The sequence below is a fragment of the Erpetoichthys calabaricus genome, chromosome 2 (genome assembly GCF_900747795.2).
Source record: "Erpetoichthys calabaricus chromosome 2, fErpCal1.3, whole genome shotgun sequence".
Lineage (NCBI taxonomy): Eukaryota > Metazoa > Chordata > Cladistia > Polypteriformes > Polypteridae > Erpetoichthys > Erpetoichthys calabaricus.
In genome coordinates, this window is record NC_041395.2 from 88,421,273 (window position 1) to 88,441,793 (window position 20,521).

The 20,521-nt window shown below is 38.9% G+C and overlaps 1 protein-coding gene and 1 long non-coding RNA gene across 2 annotated transcripts in view; both read right to left on the reverse strand.

The window, feature by feature from the left end:
• Positions 1-633: 633 nt before the first annotated feature.
• Positions 634-20,521, reverse strand: part of LOC114646079 (protein S100-A1-like) — a 349,931-nt gene continuing 330,043 nt past the window's right edge. The window contains exons 2-3 of the mRNA XM_051923287.1: positions 13,715-13,865; positions 634-853 (exon numbers count right to left, since the gene is read on the reverse strand). Of these exons, the coding sequence (XP_051779247.1) occupies positions 686-853; positions 13,715-13,861 (315 nt within the window). The 5' untranslated portion in view covers positions 13,862-13,865 and the 3' untranslated portion in view covers positions 634-685. The remainder of the gene's footprint in view (positions 854-13,714; positions 13,866-20,521) is intronic.
• On the reverse strand, positions 11,437-13,688 carry LOC127526749 (uncharacterized). The gene is made up of 2 exons (XR_007934179.1): positions 13,209-13,688; positions 11,437-11,573 (listed from the first exon to the last, which is right to left on the reverse strand). It is a non-coding gene; the product is annotated as an uncharacterized LOC127526749 (long non-coding RNA).

Sequence of the window (20,521 nt, forward strand, 5' to 3'; positions counted from 1 at the left end):
AAGCTTTGTCCTTCTTCCTCTCAATTCTGGATGAGGCTGAGTGGTCTCTTTTATCTTGGACCCTGGAGTACTTCTGGAGCTAGGGCATAGCCCGATGGAATTCCAGACAAATCGGAAATCTCACAAAGTAGGATTTCTTAATCCCTTCAGCTTCCCCTGGTGGCCCCCACAGAACTCCACAGAGCTGCATCATGGGACTACTGGTTCAAGCTTGCCCTGTAGGAGTCTGTGTGGGAATCCTAATCCAGGGGGGCTGCCACCTAGCATTTTGGGGAAGAAAATGTCCTGAATGTATTGTCTTCCCCGGTCCTTCCATTATACTGGCCTCTCGACCGGGTAAGGATCCCTGCTCAGTCCTGGCCAGGATGCCAGTTTCTGCATGCCATGCACTACAGCTACTGTTTTAGGGGCACCTCAGGTTCCCAAGATGTTGTTCCTTGTATTGTATAAGCTGGAAAGAATGTTGTTTCTCATCTTGCGTATGTCTGAGTTTTGTTACAGTAGGAAGTAAAGCTGCACTACATACAGTAAGTTAAAGTGTACACCATAGGAATCCAATATAATTTATTATTTGAAAGAAAACAAATTCACACTTTTGTAGCTATAATGGCCTTTTATTTGATTTTCTTATTAATTATCAAAATACAAAACATCTGAAAAGCAAATACTTAGTATTGTTTTTCATTTATTTGCATGGCTTCTTGCCCCCTTTCAAGCTTTCAAGAAGGTATTCATTGCACACTACTGCCAATGAAGCTAGAAATGTCATGTACTCTGTGAAATCAATTTCGCCGCTCTTGTCGCGATCCAGATCATTCATGAGTTTCTGTATTCCTTCTTTGTCTTTAGAGTTCTGCAAAATAAACAGAATGCATTTATTCTTTTTCAGAACCACTGGAAGGTAGGTTTTTACCATTAGTCTTTCATATAACCGGCTAGAGTGCTCCAACACTATCAGTATGTTTTAATTTTGATCTGTTTCATAATGCTATTCTGAAATTTTGCATTCACTTTCTTATTGAGTTAATAAAGATCACAGGTCCAGCCACAGAGATATACTTTACACACGTGCGTAACTTCCACAAATACACATTGTGAAATGGTCAATTGACCATTGTGTGCTAAACCTTCTACTAGATATTGAGGCATGCTGGATTAGCATCTCCCCAGTCACTGTCTATGGAGTAGAGACATTTTGACTTATGATTAGGTTAAAGAAAAATATGTCATTTATCAAAGTCATTGTCAATTTTTAAAAATCTCTGAGCTTCCCTTCCAAGTTAGATTCCCTGACATACTCCCTGTTTTTCCTCTTCTTTAAATATTTAGTTTACATTAACATTACTTTTCCTCATCAGTGCTCAGACAGTTTTCCTCTTGGGACATGTTCTTCATAAAAGGAAACCCTTTTATTACATATTTCTGGTACAGATCTCCTTTTTCCCCATAATCTCAAATCCAACAGCCTTTTACCAATGAGAAGCAACAGCTTTCATGTCTCCATGTAGCAGTATGAATTCTGCACACTTAGCAATTTCTTCAATAACCTCATCATCACGCCCAAACCTTTTCTCTGAGACTAACAATTCTTTAATGAAAGCAACATTTTAACTGCCTGTGAGTGTGTATTCCTTTTTTCCAGAAAAAAAAAACCTCCTACATCCTGTTGTTTAAAATTCACATCACCCTATGATGCAATTTTAAGTGGCTGCTACTTCTCTGCTAGGTAATGGATTATGCTCTGGACCTGCAGTAACATGTAGGACATTTCAAATTAACTACATTGAAAGTTGCAGGACTTTCTTATTTATTTTGAACTAAATGTAGAAGGTCTCACAAACTTTTTTGGGCAACTCTCATATATTGAAAACTGTTATTGCATTTACGAGGATGTAAAAATAGAAACTCTTATTCTCTAAACTGTACAGCTTTAACACCCAGTTGCTAAAACTGTAACTTCTGTAACACAGAGTACAAAATAAACTGGTATAAATGTATGATGCCCGATGTCCAAGTCAACGTGACACAATTTTTCGTTACTGATTTGGATTTCAGCCTACATGAACTTGTACTCGTGACAAAAGAGATGGATGCCCGAGTCAGTTAACTTAGCAGCCAAATCAGAAGTCAAAAGGCAGTTCTGGACACCATTTAGGAGGCCTCCATGTCAAACTGGAAATGTTCATCTCAAAACAGGGAATAAGTTGACTGGCAAAGGTGAGAGAAAGGCTCCTCCAGAGGCCAATATGAACAGCTGGAGGCAGGAGCTCCTACATGTACAAGGGGTCCCCTCAAAAGAAGATTATTTGAAAACTTGTCAAAACAGGGTGACCTGAGGTGAGCCGTAATTCTGCTTTTTTAACATATGTGCTGCGCCAATACCACTTCTGTTATGTTCTCTGTTTTGTGGTTGTATATAACTTAAATACTACAATGTCAAAAATGCTAGTTCTGTCTCAAATAGTTAGCATCCAGACAGCTCTTACTAAATAACGTCACTTAGATGCAGATTTACAGTTACACTTGGGAGCTGACAGCATGTTCTGTAAACTCTACTGAAGCAATTATTTCTTAAGCACATGTACATAACTATTGTTTGAGTTAGCCATTGCAAATCTGTCATTATTTTTCCATTTAGCACTTACCTGAAACACTTGTGGGAACTGTGCATCGATCAAGTCTTTAAACTCTCCTTTATTCAGTGAACATGCATTTCCATCCTTGCCTGCGTATTCGTGGAAAATGCCCACCATTAATGCAAGGGCATCTGGCAGAGTTGGTCTGTTTGCCATTATGCTGCCACACAATACAAAGAAACAGGTTAGCAAGATTTCCTTCAGGTATGACACTACCTGCAAGAACTTTAAGAGCTGAATGCCAGACCTTTTGCACCTTTTCAAAACTTCCTGTCCTTCTAAACGCTGCTGGGTTAGGCTGCAGCCCCCTGCACTCTTATCAGTTTCAGTGTACTGACTACACACTGTTGCTGCATTTGTGCTTTTGTTTAAATTCAGCTATTCTGTTAATGTAATGATAGAACCACGTTACTGGTAGCTGCTGCAGATTGTCACAAATATTTTTATTTTCTACCTGCCTGTTCAAGTCATTTCTGTAGCTGGAAAGTAAACAATTAAATAATCATTTAAGAAAAGCAAAACAAAAATAAAGTAAGAGCATGTTAGATGTAAGAGGTTTATTGCAATTTGGATCACTATGTTTTATTTTTAAGCTTAATTTCAAAGATCTTATTTGGATTAAGCTAGGCATATGCAGTTTTATTTCTTTATACTGAGAAAAATCTTTAAATAACACACTTTAAACAGCCAGATTTGTACAGTGTTGAAACATATTTTATAACAGCACTCTGCATTTCAAATCAAATAATCAAAGATGTTAGCTGAAATATTTTTAAATTAACTACCAAAATTGAAAACCTTCCTGCACTACTACCATAGAATGCTTGTACAGTAGTTAACGCGGTGTCTTGGGTGACTTTGGCGTGGATTCCAGTTTACTTTAGGCATAAGAATGAGCAGGCGTCTCTGCTGTTGGGCACTCGCCATTCAGACACATTTGGACCAAGAGCAGTGTTGTTTAGAACAGGTAAGATGCTTTAAGCCCCACTCATTCTACAACAAGTTCTGCCTCAGTCAGGCACACATTCATAAAAAAAACAGATAATTAACACAAATTAGACATATACGCAACCTGAATTCTTTACAAGTAGAAATATGACTCAGAAGTGCAACCGGACAGAAATGAAACCAGTTTTAAACTTATTGTTCTTGAAATGCCAATAGAATAATTCATTATTTAATTCATTAATTCATTACAATTGAATTAATATTTAATTAATTAAAATGCTCTAAAGAAAATATTGAACAGGTGTCAAAGAATATTTAAAGAAATCTACAATCATTTATCTGTTTTGGCCATTCTTGCAGGGAATAACACCTGTACATTCTGGATTGTACATGTATACCTGCATCGCATTTATTTTAAACTTATGCAAGTTGCACAACATTTGCTATATGAAGGAATTCAGTTATTAAATATGTGACTAGTAATCCATTGTCTTCATCAAATTTTGCAAGGAGTGCAGCTACCTTGTGGGGCACTCTGGGTACACTCACACGAATGTTTTACACAACACTTTACATGTTATATAAGACTCCACCCTAACTGTCAGGCATTGCCAGTAAATCTGTACAACTGTTGATTTGCAGAAGGAAGGCTGGACCCCCGGAGAATAGTGCCGTATTCTGTGATGATACTGTTAAAGTATGAAAGAGTCCTCAACTCACTTTACACACAAGAGTTAAACAACATTAATTACTCAACAAAGGAAAGGAAAGACAAAAAAAAAACCCCACAGTGATACTCCAAAAGCTACGGCATGTGAAAACAGATTTACCACAGCTGCGTCTTTGCTTTCTGGCTGCTAGTACACCTTTGAAATTAAAAATATTGCATATTTTCATTGCTCAGCCAAGACTTTTAATAGCAATTCTTGGGAGACTATGGAGGAGTAAGAAAGAAGTCAATACCCAAAAATGCAATTTTTATTTTCCTTCTAAATTAGATAATCTCATTGAAAACAAATTTCACATATTCAAAAAAACAAAAAAGGCTCTGTTGAGAAATGCAATTCCACTTACCTAAATATACGTAAGTCAGAAACAATCACAAGGGTGGTGAAAGGGTAAGCAGAAGGTTTTTCCTCACAAGGCTGGCTTTTATTCTCAAAGAAGACGCATTGCCCATCCCTTTACCCACCCCTTTGATCTGCCTGTGCTGGTGAAGTGAGGAGGGGCTTGTTGAACGAGTGACTAACACAAGAAGGGCGTTGGCTTCTTTGTACATTCAGTATGAATATAGTGAAGCACGAAGATCAAGAAGTTTAGAACAGGAGAGGCAGGAGGCTATAAAAGTAGAATCCTGCACCACCCATTCTTGAAAAATTCAATCAATCCACTTTCTAACTTATCCTGTCAGGCAGCTTACACTAATTCTGCCTGCTTTGAGATCAAAGCTGAAGCACACTGGAGACAGAGTGTCTGTCCATGCAGGGCATACTGAAATAATTTAGAGTTGCCAACTTACCTAAACATCCAAGTCTTTGAAAAGACCCATTCTGACAGTGCCCACAGTGCAATTTGAACCCAAAACTCTGAAAGTGAAAGACAGCAGCACTAACCACTGCATCATAGTCTTAGCAAAGGAGCAGTCAGATAATTCATTAAGTGCTTTAGCTTGAAGTCACAATAGGAAAATACTCTTGTCAGTTAAATCACAGTTTTGGATAAAGCAAGATTTAGCGGCCATAGATTAAATATTACTTTATAATTCTGAGATTGCCTGCTTATTTAGCCATTGTACAGCAGCACCATGATGTTTGCAACATGTTCTTTATGGCTGATGGACACGGGTTGCTGGACTTTTTGTTAAACCCATCATGACTGCCTGCATTAAAACAAACTACATGTAGAATGCATTGTAACAGCTTGGCAGGGGTACTTACTATAAGGTTGTGCACCATGTCAGCTATTCCAGACTCCAACGTCAGACCCCTGCATTCATATACCTACAGTATTCATAGATCATATGGTAAAAATTCTTTAACCATTGTAGAAATGAAAGTAAAATGAACTCCACGGTTTACTGAATGAATCATTCTACTTTGCAATGTGCTCATTGGAAAAAAAATCTGTACACTATACATAATAAATTGAGATAAATTCAGATATGGTTCAAATATTTGCTTACACACAGAACAGTTTATAAAGGTGAAGAGGAAAGATATTTCAAACTGGGACTTTGTCTTACTTAGTTACAGTAAGAAGAGAAAAAAATCATCGCAGGTCACCGTCATAGCACAGACTAAGGTGAGATACATGTTGCTGAAAATGACTTCTCCATCCATATCTTGAGTCAGAGTTTTTATGATTTTCTCAGGCACATCAGTTTTACCCTGCACAAAAGAGCTGTTAGGAGAAACTTAAATTTATGCTGGCGCCCATTAACACACTTACAAGTAAGAGAATTTCTTTGTCTGAACACATTTGCTCATAATCATATGCAAATAGTTCAATTAAAAGTATAACTCTCCATCCATCTTGAAATTCATTTCAACCAGGTGACATTCATGGGCTCAGAGTCATAAAATTAAACTCTCAATGGAGGAGCTCAGATTATTTAGAAATATATCTGTACAAATATATATGGTGTGGACTATGGCCGGCAGCTTATCCCGGCAAATATCCCCAAGCCGCCAGGTGGAGCCCTTCCTGCAGCATGGAGATGCCCCGCATTCCAGCAGGGCATCATGGACCTTGGAGTTTTCCTTCACAGCCCTGCTGGATACCATGGGGGCCACCAGAGGACGCTACGGGGGGGCTCAAGGATGTGTATTATACGTATAGCCTGGAAGTACTTCCATGTCATGAGGACGGAAGAAATAAAGTACTTCCGGGCTGAAGAAAAATGAGGAGTTTTTACCTGACCCGGAAGTGCTGAATAATCACATGGACTGAGGGATCAGAAGCACTTCCGGGTCATGGACTATAAAGGACTCTGGGAAATCCCAGATGGGCAAGCTGAGTCGGGAGGAAAGGTTGGAACGCATCTGGGAGTGGAGGATTGATTATTGATTTATTGTATTGATTAATTATTGAGTATTGTGGAGTGGAGGGTGCTTTGTGCACTGTATTGTCCAAATAAAATAATTATTGGACTTTTATCTGGTGTTCGGCGTCTGGTCCGAGGGTTCAAGGGAGCAATAGCGCCCCCTATCTGTCACAATGGCAATGCATTAGATTTTTGTTCTTGTTTCTCTGTTCTGTCAATTTGTGTTAATGCAGGCTGCTTTAGTGACATTTCTTCAGGATATATCTGTTTAGGGTACTTCATTTGGACCTAAATCCATTTAACATTTCTCAACATTGACTCTTAAGCAAATAAAATAAACTAGAGAGAAGAGCTTTTCTAGCAGGGCTTTGCTTTGGGCAAATTAAAACATTTTAGAATGTTAGAATGGCCCTCAAAGAGCTGCTCAAATTTTGTGTGGTTCTTAGGCTTCTGTATAAGGCACAGGAAGTGACTCAAAGTGCATGCGGTAGCAAAATGCAGACAAACCAAAGGAGGTAAATAGCAAAGAGCATATCCATTTGAATGAAACTCGTTAGATAAAATACAGCATATCCACCTTTTTTGTGGAAAATAGGTGGCTAGTTTTTCCAACAGCTAACAGTCTTAGACATTTTAGAGACAATAGACCAAAGCCAGACAGAGGAAGAAGGGCCAAAAAACAGGCAAAGGCTGGCATTGGACAGAAACCCATAAGGCTTGCATTTTAGTCCCCACTACGTATTTAATCTGTGATCTTGACACAGTTCTTTCACCTGCTGGCTTGTACACAAATCACATTTAAAGTATTAAACCAGCAGTCGTTTATTTCTATGCCTGTAAAGGACCTTGACATTTCATTGGTGGGTACGTGATAACACAATTTGAGTAAAGACATGCTCCACTGATTGCCAGGACAAGTGTTAGAACCCATGCTTTAACAGCACTTACAGATGTTCCAGCATCACAGTTATTACCGGACCCAATATTTACCCATAAATTTTCTAATTACCACTTTACGCTGCTGCAATTAGGACACTAAATCCACATACCGCACCTAGTGATGGTTGAATCTCTGTATGCACCAACTCCATCAAATCCTGTTTTCAAAGTGTTTCTTAACTCATTTCTTCCATGATTTTTATAGAAGGTTTTGGTGATGTCAACCATTACCTCAATAAAAGTATTGTGGTTGGTGTTGGTCAGTTGTGGTTTATAATGCGGGGCACTGGGGCACCACCACTCTCAAATATTTTAAAAACTCAGATTAATTAGGTGATGTGAAACAATCAACGTGCCTGGTGTCAGTGCATGTCAACTTCCATTAAAAATTGGTTCCAACTTGTATTTGTTTAATTTCTGTGTGAAAAAAAATCTGTGTGAATACCTATATTTCTGGAGTGAAGGACACCGGCCAAATGAGACTGTATGTAAGGCTTTTGGCAGGCAGGTGACCTGAGGTTGCCCTTTAATTGGTTGCCTTCAGATTTCTCCAGTTCTTGGGCTTTGATGCTCTTTGTTCCATGCTGTGTTGTGCAATTGTCTTCTTTCTTTTCATATTGTGCACAAAAAGAGATCTACTCTGGCATCTGAAAATGTGAACAAACTTGTGTGCTTTAGCAACTGGTTGAACGGTAAGTAGGTAAAATAATGATGACAGTGGCCTTGAGCAACATTATAGACATGTCCAAAATATGTGTTTTGCTTGTCATAATTTTGACAATAAATGGAATGTCTGAAATCCTCTGAGAATTATTTACAGTAAATCACAATACTGACATTGTTATATTTAAAGCTGATCGGACGATGTAGTAACTGTACATGTTTACATAATTCATAGAGGACTGTCATACTAAACACCATACTGTATAATTACAAAACATCCAAAGACTTTTCTTTTCATACATTGTGTGTTTTATTCCCTTAGTGTGCTTTAGTAATAGGCCTACTGTTTGTTAAGGTCATGTAGCTTAAGAAGGCCGAACTGTGCGAGAGCTTGAGAGAGAGAAAAATATTCATTTGACACTGCAGACTATTACTGGTGTCTATAGTTTAGGTCCTATCATGCCAGTTAAATGTTTGCTTGTTTGTTTTTTTTTTTTTCATCATTGTAAGGTCATACTTTTAGTTTTCTTCTTATATTAGCCAACTAGATTTTTATGAATTTCTTTTTTAATTTGTGTGCATCTTGCAACGTTGTGTGCATTACTGAGCAGGATTTTATTAGAGTATCCCCCTCGTTCAGCTGCTGAAGATTATGTTCTATAAAACTTCATATCTGGGTGAAATTTTATTCGCCCACTTTGTTTCATACATGCCCACCCGCCAACAAATTTCTGGCTACGCTACTACTACTGTTGCTATTAATAATAATAATAATAATAATAATAATAATTACTATTAATTAATAGTAATTAATTAATAGTACTTATTAATTAACTATTAATTAATTAATAGTAATTACTAAATGATATAGAGCTTTTCTCACTACTCAAAGTGCTCTGTGTGTAGACATCATTACAGTTTGTGTATGTGTTTTTTCTTTTCTTTTCTCCTGAGCTATGAAGTGCTGCTTTAGTTTGACCCTCCAAAAACTGTGCCCCCTCCCAAATTTGTTTTCACCAGCCGCCACTGGTGATGGTATCACCATGGACTGCACATTACCACAATTATTAAAACTGAGTCAGAGTCTGTGCTGACAGCATTAGGCACATGGCAGATACCAACCCCAGACAGAGCACCCCTGAACATTCATGCACACTAACTCATAATGGGCCAAGTTCCTGTTGTCGGTAAACCTAATGCACATCTTTGGGTTATAAAAGGTAAAATGGACTTTGTGGTGAAAAATCCACACTGGCAATCTGAGAAGGTACAAATGTCACCTCTTTGTATGAGAGACAACTGTTTGTAAATGGAAATGTGCTGTGAAATGTCATTGATTTACCTCTGGTGAATTATCCCAACCTCATCCAATATGGCATTGGATTGTAAACAATATTAAACTCCTGCAACTATTCTGTAGCTCAATAATAGTGAAGCCGAGGTTGGTTTAAACTTATATGTGTAGGATTTTTTATGATTAATAAATCTTTATAGATGATGTCTGTTGTTGTGTGGAGTTGCTGCTTTGTTGTTGCTTTGGGTTCATGTGGAAAAATCTTCATGCGTTGGAGGGCACTCTTTCTCTTTGCTGTATGATACCAGTCAGTGATGTGCTACTCCTTCCTCAGCTTGCTTTCTGCTGTCTTTGGCCCCTTCATAAGGAATCAGCATTGCTCATTCTGGCCCATGAGTTCCCTTCTTGAAGTAATGGCTTCTCAGCCTTGTCAAGCTACTGTCACAAACTGGGTCTCAGCTTCAGGTTCACAAAGGGAGGAAAAGTTCACCTTTCCAGCTTCTCGTGGAGAGGGTGGCTCATAACTTCTTAGGTTTCAGAGACCAGGTTTCAGAAGATCATTTTATGTATTTCCTCATCCCTGAGAGAATTCCAGAAAGGGTGCCCCAAGAGAATCCCCAGGGAGTTCAGCAAGTGTCGGGCAAATATCCCAAACAGCTTGATCAGGATGGTGCAAAGGCTTTTAAGGGAATGATAGAACCTTTTTCTGATTAAAGTATTTTCTAATAGGTGAGTTCTTTTGTCTATCTTAGATATCAGTGCAACTCTGATTTATACCTTTGTTATTAAATGAAGTCCAGAGAGATCCTGGTACAAGATGGAGTTCAGTCACTTAGTTTTGAATGCAAGTGGGGGAAGACACAGCTGGATGTCTGCGTCCCTGTTAAATCTGCTTTCTTAACAGGCCTGGTATGTCACAAAAGCCTAGCAGAATGCCCACTTTGTCCTTCATGTGTTATGTGATAGGACTGACCAAAGCCTTTTCATTTTTATTAGGGCAGCTGTGTCAGATCTCATGAAGAACCCTCCTAAACTGTACTAACTGCTTTAATGAGGTGTTACAGTGGTCAGCCTTACATCTCAAATGACTGCCATATGTCCCCTAGTCTAGTCACTATATATAGCTTGCACAATCTCCATATGCTCTTGTACGCTTTATCTGAGTATGCCGCTATCTTTTCACATTCTTTAAACTTTTTTAGGTGAATTAGCAAGAAAGCATTGACCATTTATAACTGACTGTTGGTGGATGGGTGAGCGTGCCCTGTGGCAGACCCAATGCTTGCTCTTGCCTTGCACCTAACACTGCTGGATGGATTCTATAGTGAAGTAAGAACCCATGATGGAAGCAGAAGTAAAAAAAATGCATGAACTATCTATCTATCTATCTTTTTCATGCTTGATTATTCATGATAAAATCTATTATTTCTTTATTATCCTTGCTTAAATGTTCCCATTATGCTTTCTTTCCTGTACTATCATTAATTTAGTACTATCTAGAAAGTTTATTAATTTAATGTTTTCTTGAATTCTTATCTTGAAAGCTTTGAAAACCACTTCAGCAATGAACTTTCTCAATGCTTTTTGCACTCTCTTAGTACAGTATATAGCAGTCTTATTGGCCAGTATAAGTGTCCTGTTTAGGCAAAGTGTCATTTTTATTTCTGGGATTAGGAAATTTCATTGCACGAAGACCAGTCTCTCAATGTCATATTCTCAAGAGCTCTGGGAGAAGATGTTAATCTCATTATCTCAGGTTCTTCAGATGTTGTTCCTTGTAATGCATAAGCTAGAAAGAATGTGTGAGTTTTGTTATCATAGGAGGAGGTAAAGCTGCACTAACATAACTTGATGTGCGCACCATAAGAGTCCAATATGATTTGTTATTTAACAGAAAACAAATTCACACTTCAGAAGTTATAATGGCCTTTTATTTGAATTTCTTATTAATGATTGTCAAAATACAAAACCTGCGGTGGGCTGGTGCCCTGCCTGGTGTTTGTTTCCTGCCTTGCGCAGTGGTAGCGCTGCTGCCTCACAGTTAGGAGACCTGGGTTTGCTTCCCGGGTCCTCCCTGCATGGAGTTTGCATGTTCTCCCCGTGTCTGTGTGGGTTTCCTCCCACAGTCCAAAGACATGCAGGTTAGGTGGATAGGCGATTCTAAATTGTCCCTAGTGTGTGCTTGGTGTGTGGGTGTGTGCGTGTGTGTGTGTGTGTAGGTGTGTGTGTGTGGGTGTGGGTGTGTACGTGTGTGTGTGTGTGTGTGTGTGCGTGTGTGTGCCCTGCGGTGAGCTGGCACCCTGCACAGGGTTTGTCCTGCCTTGCGCCCTGTGTTGGCTGGGATTGGCTCTAGCAGACCCCCTGTGACCCTGTAGTTAGGATGTAGTGGGTTGGATAATGGATGGATGGATGAAAATACAAAACAGCTGAGAAAGGAATACTTAGTATTGTTTTTCATTTATTTGCATGGCTTCTGGCACCCTTTCATGCTTTCAAGAAGGTATTCATTGCACACTACTGCCAATGAGGCTAGGAAGGTCATGTACTCTGAGAAATCAATTTCGCCACTCTTGTCACTATCCAGATCAATCATGAGTTTCTGTATTCCTTCTTTGTCTGTAGAATTCTGTAAAACAGACAGAGTAAATGTATTATTTTTTAGAATCACTGTTAGATATTTACCATTGGTGTTTCATATAACTATCTAGAGTACCCCAAGACTGTTACACATTATAATTTTGATCTGTTTCACAGCACTCTTCTGATATTTTGCATTCACAGTCCTATTGAGTTAATAACAATCACAGGTTCAGCAACAGAGATACACATTATATATGTTTGGGTGGCTTCCCTAAATGCACATTTTGAAATGGTCGATTGTGTGTTAAACCTTCTATACTGAGGCTTCCTGGAATTGTGTCTACCCAGTCACTATACTGTGTCTGTAGTGGGGACATTTCATTTTAGTGTTACGTTAAAGAAAAAAGTAAATGAATGAAAGTCAATGTCAATTTTGTTTTTGTATCTCAGAGCTTCCTTGAGAAATTAGGGAGTGTTCTTTCTTGTTTTAATGTTTACTTCCCATCGGTATTACTTTTCCTCATCAATGCTCCTCTTTTGCTTTTAAACATCCAAACTTTTTTTTCCTTTGAAATTCACCATTCATTTATCAGAAGAAAACATATTTCCCTTCACATTGTAATACCTCCTCCAAAATGCAAAACATAAAAATCAGAAGTGGTATCTCAAATATACCAGGTTTGTCCAGCCGCACTATTTTTATTCAAACTAGCAGTTGAACCAGAAGTCTTAAAAGCAGTTTTGGACACTATTTAGAAAGCCTTTAGGTCAAACTGGAAATGTTCATCTCAAAACAGGGAATAAGGAGCCATGTGTCCAGTTGACTTGCAGATGTGAGAGAAATGCTCCTCCAGAGGATGATATGAACTGCAAGTGAATGCTGGGGGCAAGAGTTCCTACATGTATGATAATTTGAAAACTAAAAAAACCAGGCTGACCTGAAGTGAGCCATAATTCTTCTTTCTTGACGTGTGTGCTGGGCTTATGCCCTTTATGTTCTCTTCTCTGTTTGTGGTAGTAAATAACTAATAATACAATGTCAAAAAGCTAGTTCTGGGCGGCATGGTGGCACAGTGGTAGTGCTGCTGCCTCGCAGTTAGGAGACCTGAGTTTGCTTCCCGGGTCCTCCCTGCATGGAGATTGAATGTCCTCCCCGTTTCTGGGTGGATTTCCTCCCACAGTCCAAAGACATGCAGGTTAGGTGCATTGGCGATCTTAAATTGTCCCTAGTGTGTGCTTGGTGTGTGGGTGTGTGTGCCCTGCGGTGGGCTGGTCTCTGCCTGGGGTTTATTTCCTGCCTTGCTCCCTGTGTTGGCTGGGATTGGCTCCAGTAGACCCTCGTGACCCTGTAGTTAGGATATAGCGGGTTGGATAATGGATGGATGGATGGAAAAAGCTAGTTCTATCCCAAAAAGTTAGGATCCAGAGAGTGTTTTAATAAACATCACTTCAACAGAGACTTACAGTTACACTTAGGAAATGACAGCATGTTCCGCAAACTCTATTAAATGGTTAAACTTTGAAGGCATTTATTTCTTGAGCACATTAAACATAAGTGTAGTTTTAGTTAGCCTTTGCAAAATAGTCATTGTTTTTCCATTTAGCACTTACCTCAAACACATGTGGGAACTGTGCATTTATCATTTCTTTAAACTCTCCTTTATTCAGTGAATGTGCATTTCCATCTTTGCTTGCGTATTCGTGGAAAATGTCCACCATGACTGCAAGGGCATCTGGCAGAGTTGCTTTGCTTTCCATTATGCTGCCACACAATACAAAGAAACAGGTTAGCAAGATTTCCTTCAGGTATGATGCTGCCGGCAAGGTGTGCAGATGCAAGACGTTTTAGAGGTGAATGCCAAGCCTTCGGCACCTTTTCAAAACTTCCTGTCCTTCTAAACGCCGCTGAGTTAGGCTGCAGCCCCCTGCACTCTTACCAGAGTCAAACAATGTAGTGACTTCACAGTGTCGTTGCATTTGTGTTTTTGTTTAATCTCTGATGTTTTCTTAATGTGAAATATACAACATTGTTATTGGCAGCTACTGCAGTTGGTCCCAGATATTTGTATTTTCTACCTGCCTACTGATTTTTCAGTGAATAGCTGGAAAATAAACAAATAGTTCTTTAGGAAAAGGAAAATAGCAAGAGCTTGTTAGATGTAAGAATTGTATTGTAGTTTGAATCACTGTTTTATTTCAAAACTTAATTTAAGAACTTTTATTGGGATAGTCTACTGCACTCATGTTAGTGTATGAAGATTTATTTCTTTAATCTTTAAATAACTGACACTTTAAACAGCGGTGAAACATATATTATAACAGCATGCTGCATTTCACGTCAAATAATCAAAGATGTAGGCTGAATTTATTTTTAAAATAATCACCAAAACTGAAAACCTTCTGGCACTGCTACTGCAGTAGTTAACATGGTATCTTGGGTGACGTTCTCCACCATGGATTCCAGTTTTCTTGTAAAGACACATGGTTAAGCTGATTGGGACACTGACCGAGTGTGCCACTTAATGGGCTTAATGGCTGCAGGGATACTAAGCCTTTTGGATGAGGAAGCTTCTGGTAACTAACGTGTAAATAAATGCAAATTCTAAATTATTCGGTATGAAGACCCTCAAATATATTGTTCACTCAAATTGCAGAAATGAAACACTGAGTGTGACTTTAGGCATATGTATGAGCAGGCGTCTCTGCTGTAAGGCACTTGCCTTTTGGACAGGTAAGCTGCTTTAAACACGACTCATACTACAAAAATTTCTGCCTCAGTCAGGCACACATTTGTAAAACAAAACAGATAATTAACAAAAATGAGACTTATAAGCAAACTGAATTCTTTCGACGAAGAAAGTGCCAGCTTAACAGAAACAAAAACAGCTTTACACATAAAGTTTTTGAAATGTCAATAGAGTCATTATTAAAATATTTTATAGAAAATATTGAACAGGTGTCAAAGAGCATTTCAAGAAATCTATAATTAATTATTTGTTATGGGCCAGGAAGCTTATTCTTGCAAGAAATAACAACTGCACATTCTGGTAGGTATGTGTATGCCCGTGTCACATTTTTTGTGCAAATTATGTACATTGCTTTACTTTTATACAGGACTCCACCCTAATTGTCAGGCAAACAGTAGAACCATTAATTGCGCAAGGAAGACTTGCCCACCTGGAGAATGTAGGGTGGTATTGTTTCAGTAGGAAGAAGTTCTCGGCTCACTTTACACCCAAAGAGTTAAGTAACAGTACCGTGTCAAACGAAAGAAAAAAAAAAACATACAGGCACACTAAAAACTGCAGCATGTTGAAACAGAATATTGCTTTTCTTTTTAATTGCTCAGCAAAAAAAAGCTTGTTTTGAAGTACAATTCCACTTACCTAAATATAAGCCAGAAACAATCACAAGGGTGGGTGAAAGGGTTAGTTGTAGGAATTTACCCACATAATTGGCTTTTATTCAAAAAGAACACCTCATCGCCCATCCCTTTACCCACCTCTTTGATTTGCCTGTGCTGGTGAAGCGAGGAGGGGCTTGTTGAACGAGTGACCAAGTGACTCACACAAGAAGGGTGTTGGCTTTTTAGTACATTGAGCATGAATATAATGAAGCATGCAGACCAAGAACTCCATTACAGGAGAGACTGAAGATTACAAAAGAAGAAGCAAACACCACCCATTTCAGAAAAACAAAAAAAAATCCCTCAACCCGCTTTCTACTTACCAGTCCAGGCAGCTCACACTAATCCTGGCTGCTTTGAGATCAATGCAGGAACAAACTGCAGACAGTGTGTGTCCATGCAGGGTATACTGTTACCCTGGGCTAATTTAGAGATGCCAACTAATAAGTCTTTGAGGTGAGAGAGGAGAAACCCATTGTGACAGTGCCCCCACTGCAATTTGAACCGAGAACTCTGGAAGTGAAAGACAGCAGCACTAACCACTGCGTCATCATGTTGGCCTTGGAATGCACCCAGTGCCAATATTCAAAACTAACCACACTTGCAGCACTTATTTTTTCCTCTTAACCTGGGTGGATCTTGAATTACGTGCCTAGTTGTACCTCCAGCATGTTTCAGTGCAATCTACATAACAAATTAATGCAGCTGCAGAACCGTGTATAAGTTCTGTTTTATTGCATGAGACAGACTGATTTATAGTCAGTGTGCAAATTAGTCTTAGCGAATGAGCAGTCAGAGGATTTATTATGAACTTTAGGCATGAAGTCATTATAGGAAAATACCCTCATCAGCTAAATCGCTGTGTTAGTTAAGACCAAGTTTAGAGGCTGTAGAGAAAATATTGCCTTGGAATTGTGGTTGCTTACTTTTTCAGCCATTGTACAGCAGCAAATTCTTCAATGCTAGTAGACCAGGGTTGTTAAACAGACTACCTGCATTGACACGATCTCTACATTGAGTGTGTATTGTTACAACGGGGGTCCTTATCTGCACACTGGATTGTAAGGCTGTGCAGCAGATCAGCTGTTCCAAGAGGTCAAGCCATTGAATGAATTATCTGCAATATTCCCAGCAATGTCTCCCAGTGGTCTGTGGGGGTCTTAATCTTAATCTGGCCTTGCCCAGAAAGTCTTATCCATCAACGTAAACCAGGTTGAAACACCAAAGCACTTCAATTAATGAGTTCATTTTTTTTTTTTTTTTTGGTTTTCATATGCACACACATCCACCCACACTATATAAATATGTATATAGATATCAATTTAGTAAATAGAACAAATAGTAAACTATAATATTGTAGCATCCCAGCCAGGTTGAAGGCCTTTTTGGAGTGACTGTTGGGTCCGATTGAGGGGCGGCGAAGTACAGCGCGGAGGACTGATAGCGGGAGTATGACTGACACGGAAAGGGGGGCAGTATCTGGGATGGGAGGGGGGTGGAGAGGTTCATTGGAGAAGGGGCGAGAATTTTGTGTATTGGGGTTTTCTGTTTTTGCTTTTCTTTAACAGCGTTTCTCAGGACCACAAATATGAGAGAAATATAGGAAATTGTAAACAGTTCAAAGTCAAAGACGTTCATTCTTTTTTTGCTGTTTACAACCCTGTGTTTTTTTTTCTACTTTATTGTTCAAGCAAACTGTTTTGTGAGCTTTACTTCGTCTGTCTGCTTTTTTCTTCTTTTCGAACCTGACGTGGAGGTCGCTACAATATGATTATGGAAAGAGGGAGAGTGAGTGAGAGAGAGAGACATACACTGTACAGAAGACAAGGAGTGACTTCAGTTAGGTTTTATTCTCTTTCTTATACAAAACACAGTTTATAAAGGTGCAAAGAAAAGAATTACTTTAAACATGGACTTTGTTCTCCTTAGTGGCAATGAGAAACGAAATAGTCATTGCAGGCCAAAGTCATTGCACAGACTAAGGTCAGATATTCACTGAAGTCCACTTCACCGTCCTTATCTTGGTCCAGACTTTTCATGATTTTATCAATTTCATCAGCTTTACCCTGCACAAAAGAAATATTATGAAAAGATGATATATGCTGCGGTCCATTAAGATGCTTATGTGAAAGACAATATCCTCATCTGATCCCATTTATATTAAGAATCACATACAAAAATAGCTTTTTTAAGAAAGTAAAGCTCATCCATCCATCTTGAAGCTCGTCATGCTCGGAGTCATGAACATGGAGGCACACAGTGAAATGCAAAGTAGACTTGTTCATACAGGCCCAACGTCAGTTTTGCTAGAGGAAACAAGTGTGTTACTTAATAACTGGTGGTTGGCCTCAACCAAAATTCAAACCAGAGGCAAATTTATATCTGATGTATAAAGAAGGAAATACTTAAGGCAGGTGGTGAAAAAATTCACAAATAAATGTTTACAAACATTGATGGTGATGCCCAAGATCTACAGTAGCTCTCATTGCTGTAATTCGTCAGTTTGTATTCATGCAGGCTGCTTCAAAAGAACTTCTTCAAGATGCAGCTGTTTTGCATAGTTAAACAGAGATGCAGATGCAATTGTGTCACCTTTGACTCTTAATAAAATTTTTAAAAAAGATGTAGGGATTAGCTTGGGACAATTCACACCATACTGCATTATTCTGCAAAGTTATCAAGTCTTAAGAATGGCTCACAAAGTGCTGGGCTTGCTTATACTCAGTTAAGCTGTGTGTACATCATAGGATTCTAACTCAAAATACATTGAGCAGCAATATGTATGGAAGCCAAAGCAGAAAACCTATATATTACAAAAGAGCGTATAGATCTGAACAGAGTCCCATTTCCCCATCTCAGAGCGGGTGACTATTAAGAGTTGTGTAAATCCTTTGTTGTGCAACACAGACTAGCATGTTTTCTGAGAGTTGCGTAAACAAAGATAACAATCATGAACACTTCTGACATGACAGAACAAGACTGGAGGGAGAATAAAAACCATTTAAAGCCTGGCATTGTGGCCCAAGGTACTACACTGAAACTCATAAGGCTGACAGTTCAATCCCCACCCCTGGTTTACTTTGTGATCCTGTGACAACACCTTAACTCGCATGCATGCTAATCATCATTGAGGTGTAAAATTAGCAGACGTGTCATTATTAGGTGCCTGCATACAGAATTTGATTAAAGATATACTACACTCATTTTAACTCTTTCAGGGCGGATGTCGACTTTTATCAACAGCAGGGGTTGAGGGAAGACATCAGGGGCAGAGTGCGATAATCAGCTGTAAATGTTGCCAATTACATTACAGGTAGACCCTCTTTGCTAGGAGGACTGTTAGACTTGTTGACTTGGCGCCGACATCAGAAGAGAGAGCAACACGAGCACGCAAAGCGAAATGTTCTGCACATTATTTATTTCTTTTTTGCTTTTCGGGTACTTGTGCTAAATCGGACTCAGGCTTATCAAACTCTGATTTTGATGCAAGTGATCTGGAAATTGAAAATAAAAGACAGGCAGCTGTTTTTTTTTTTTTTTGTTTTTTTCCAGAAAGTGCCTTTCAGCTTATGAGTGATGAGACAAACAAGTATGTAATATATATGTGAATTTACTTACGGTAGAGGCTCGTGGAACATAAAAAACAGTGAAATTTGCCATAAATAAATATTTTATGATGATTTACTGTATGTGAGCTTTTTAGAAAACTGAGATTTTTTTTTTTAAATATTCAGCCCTGGGAGAAAAGAAAAACAAAAATTAGCCCTAAAAGAGTTAAATGGTAGAACCCATGCTTTAATAGCACTTATGGATGTTCCAGTGTCACACTATTGCTAGTGGCTGCATTATTTCCCTATAGATATTCTACATGCAAATTCACACTGCTGCCTTTAAACACCTGCTCAATGTATATACAGTAGATAACTGAATGAACGTACCCCGCCTATTGCTGGTCCAAACTCTTCATTCAGCAAGTCAATCAGCTCCCCTTTACTTAGAGTATTCTTGTTTCCTTCCTTTCCCGCATATTTATGGAAGGCTTTGGTGACACAAGCCATTCCCTGGACCAGAGACATTGTAGATGGTGTTATCTAAAAGAAGATGGAAAAGAGAGGCAGTGAAAAGTCTCAAATGAACGTTACTCTGACTGCCAATGTAGTTCCACCAAATCCAAACACTTTTTGAACTCTTATTTTTGATTAAAGGCAAACATGAACTACACATTACCAGAATACATTAAAATGGTTAAACACAATGTAGCTCTCCTGTAGAAAGTGACCACAATACTCATTCACATATCAAACTTAATGAGAAATGAGACACCATTTTTATTTTAAGGTCACAGGGAGATGGTGTTAAGGATGTGGACAGAAACAGCAAGACCTGGAGAAGACACAGTGACCAGTTGGAATTCCTTCTATCTCCGGAGATGGTGTTAAGGATGTGGACAGAAACAGCAGGACCTGGAGAAGACACAGTGACCAGTTGGAACTCCTTCTATCTCCTGGCCTTACTCACTTTGATTCATGAGGAGCTGCACCGTATCCCAGGCAAGGTTGGAACCAATTCTGGTCAGGTTACCAGTAAAAGGAGAAATTCGCAGAAGGTCAATTTTGAGAGGCAAATCAGCTAAACCTACACAACTTTAGGATGTGGGTGAAACTACAATATCCAGAGAATACCTCAAATGGACACAGGGAGAATGTGCAAAACCACACGCTAGAAATAACAAAGCAAAATGTACAATAACCCAGATATTAATATATTGACAGCAGTATTAAACACACTTTGTATAATATCCAGGTTTAAAGTTACATATTATGTGAAGCATCTGGTCAAAACCTCTTTATTTGCCTCAGACACCCAAGTCAGATTTCATGAGAATGTTGGTACCTAAATGTGTGTATCTCCTATACCGTTTACCACTTTGGGGCTTCTGCTGCAAGAACCATATGGACTCATCCGGCACTCTGGTAGTAAGGTACAAAAAGCAGGAAGAAGTGGCTTGAAGT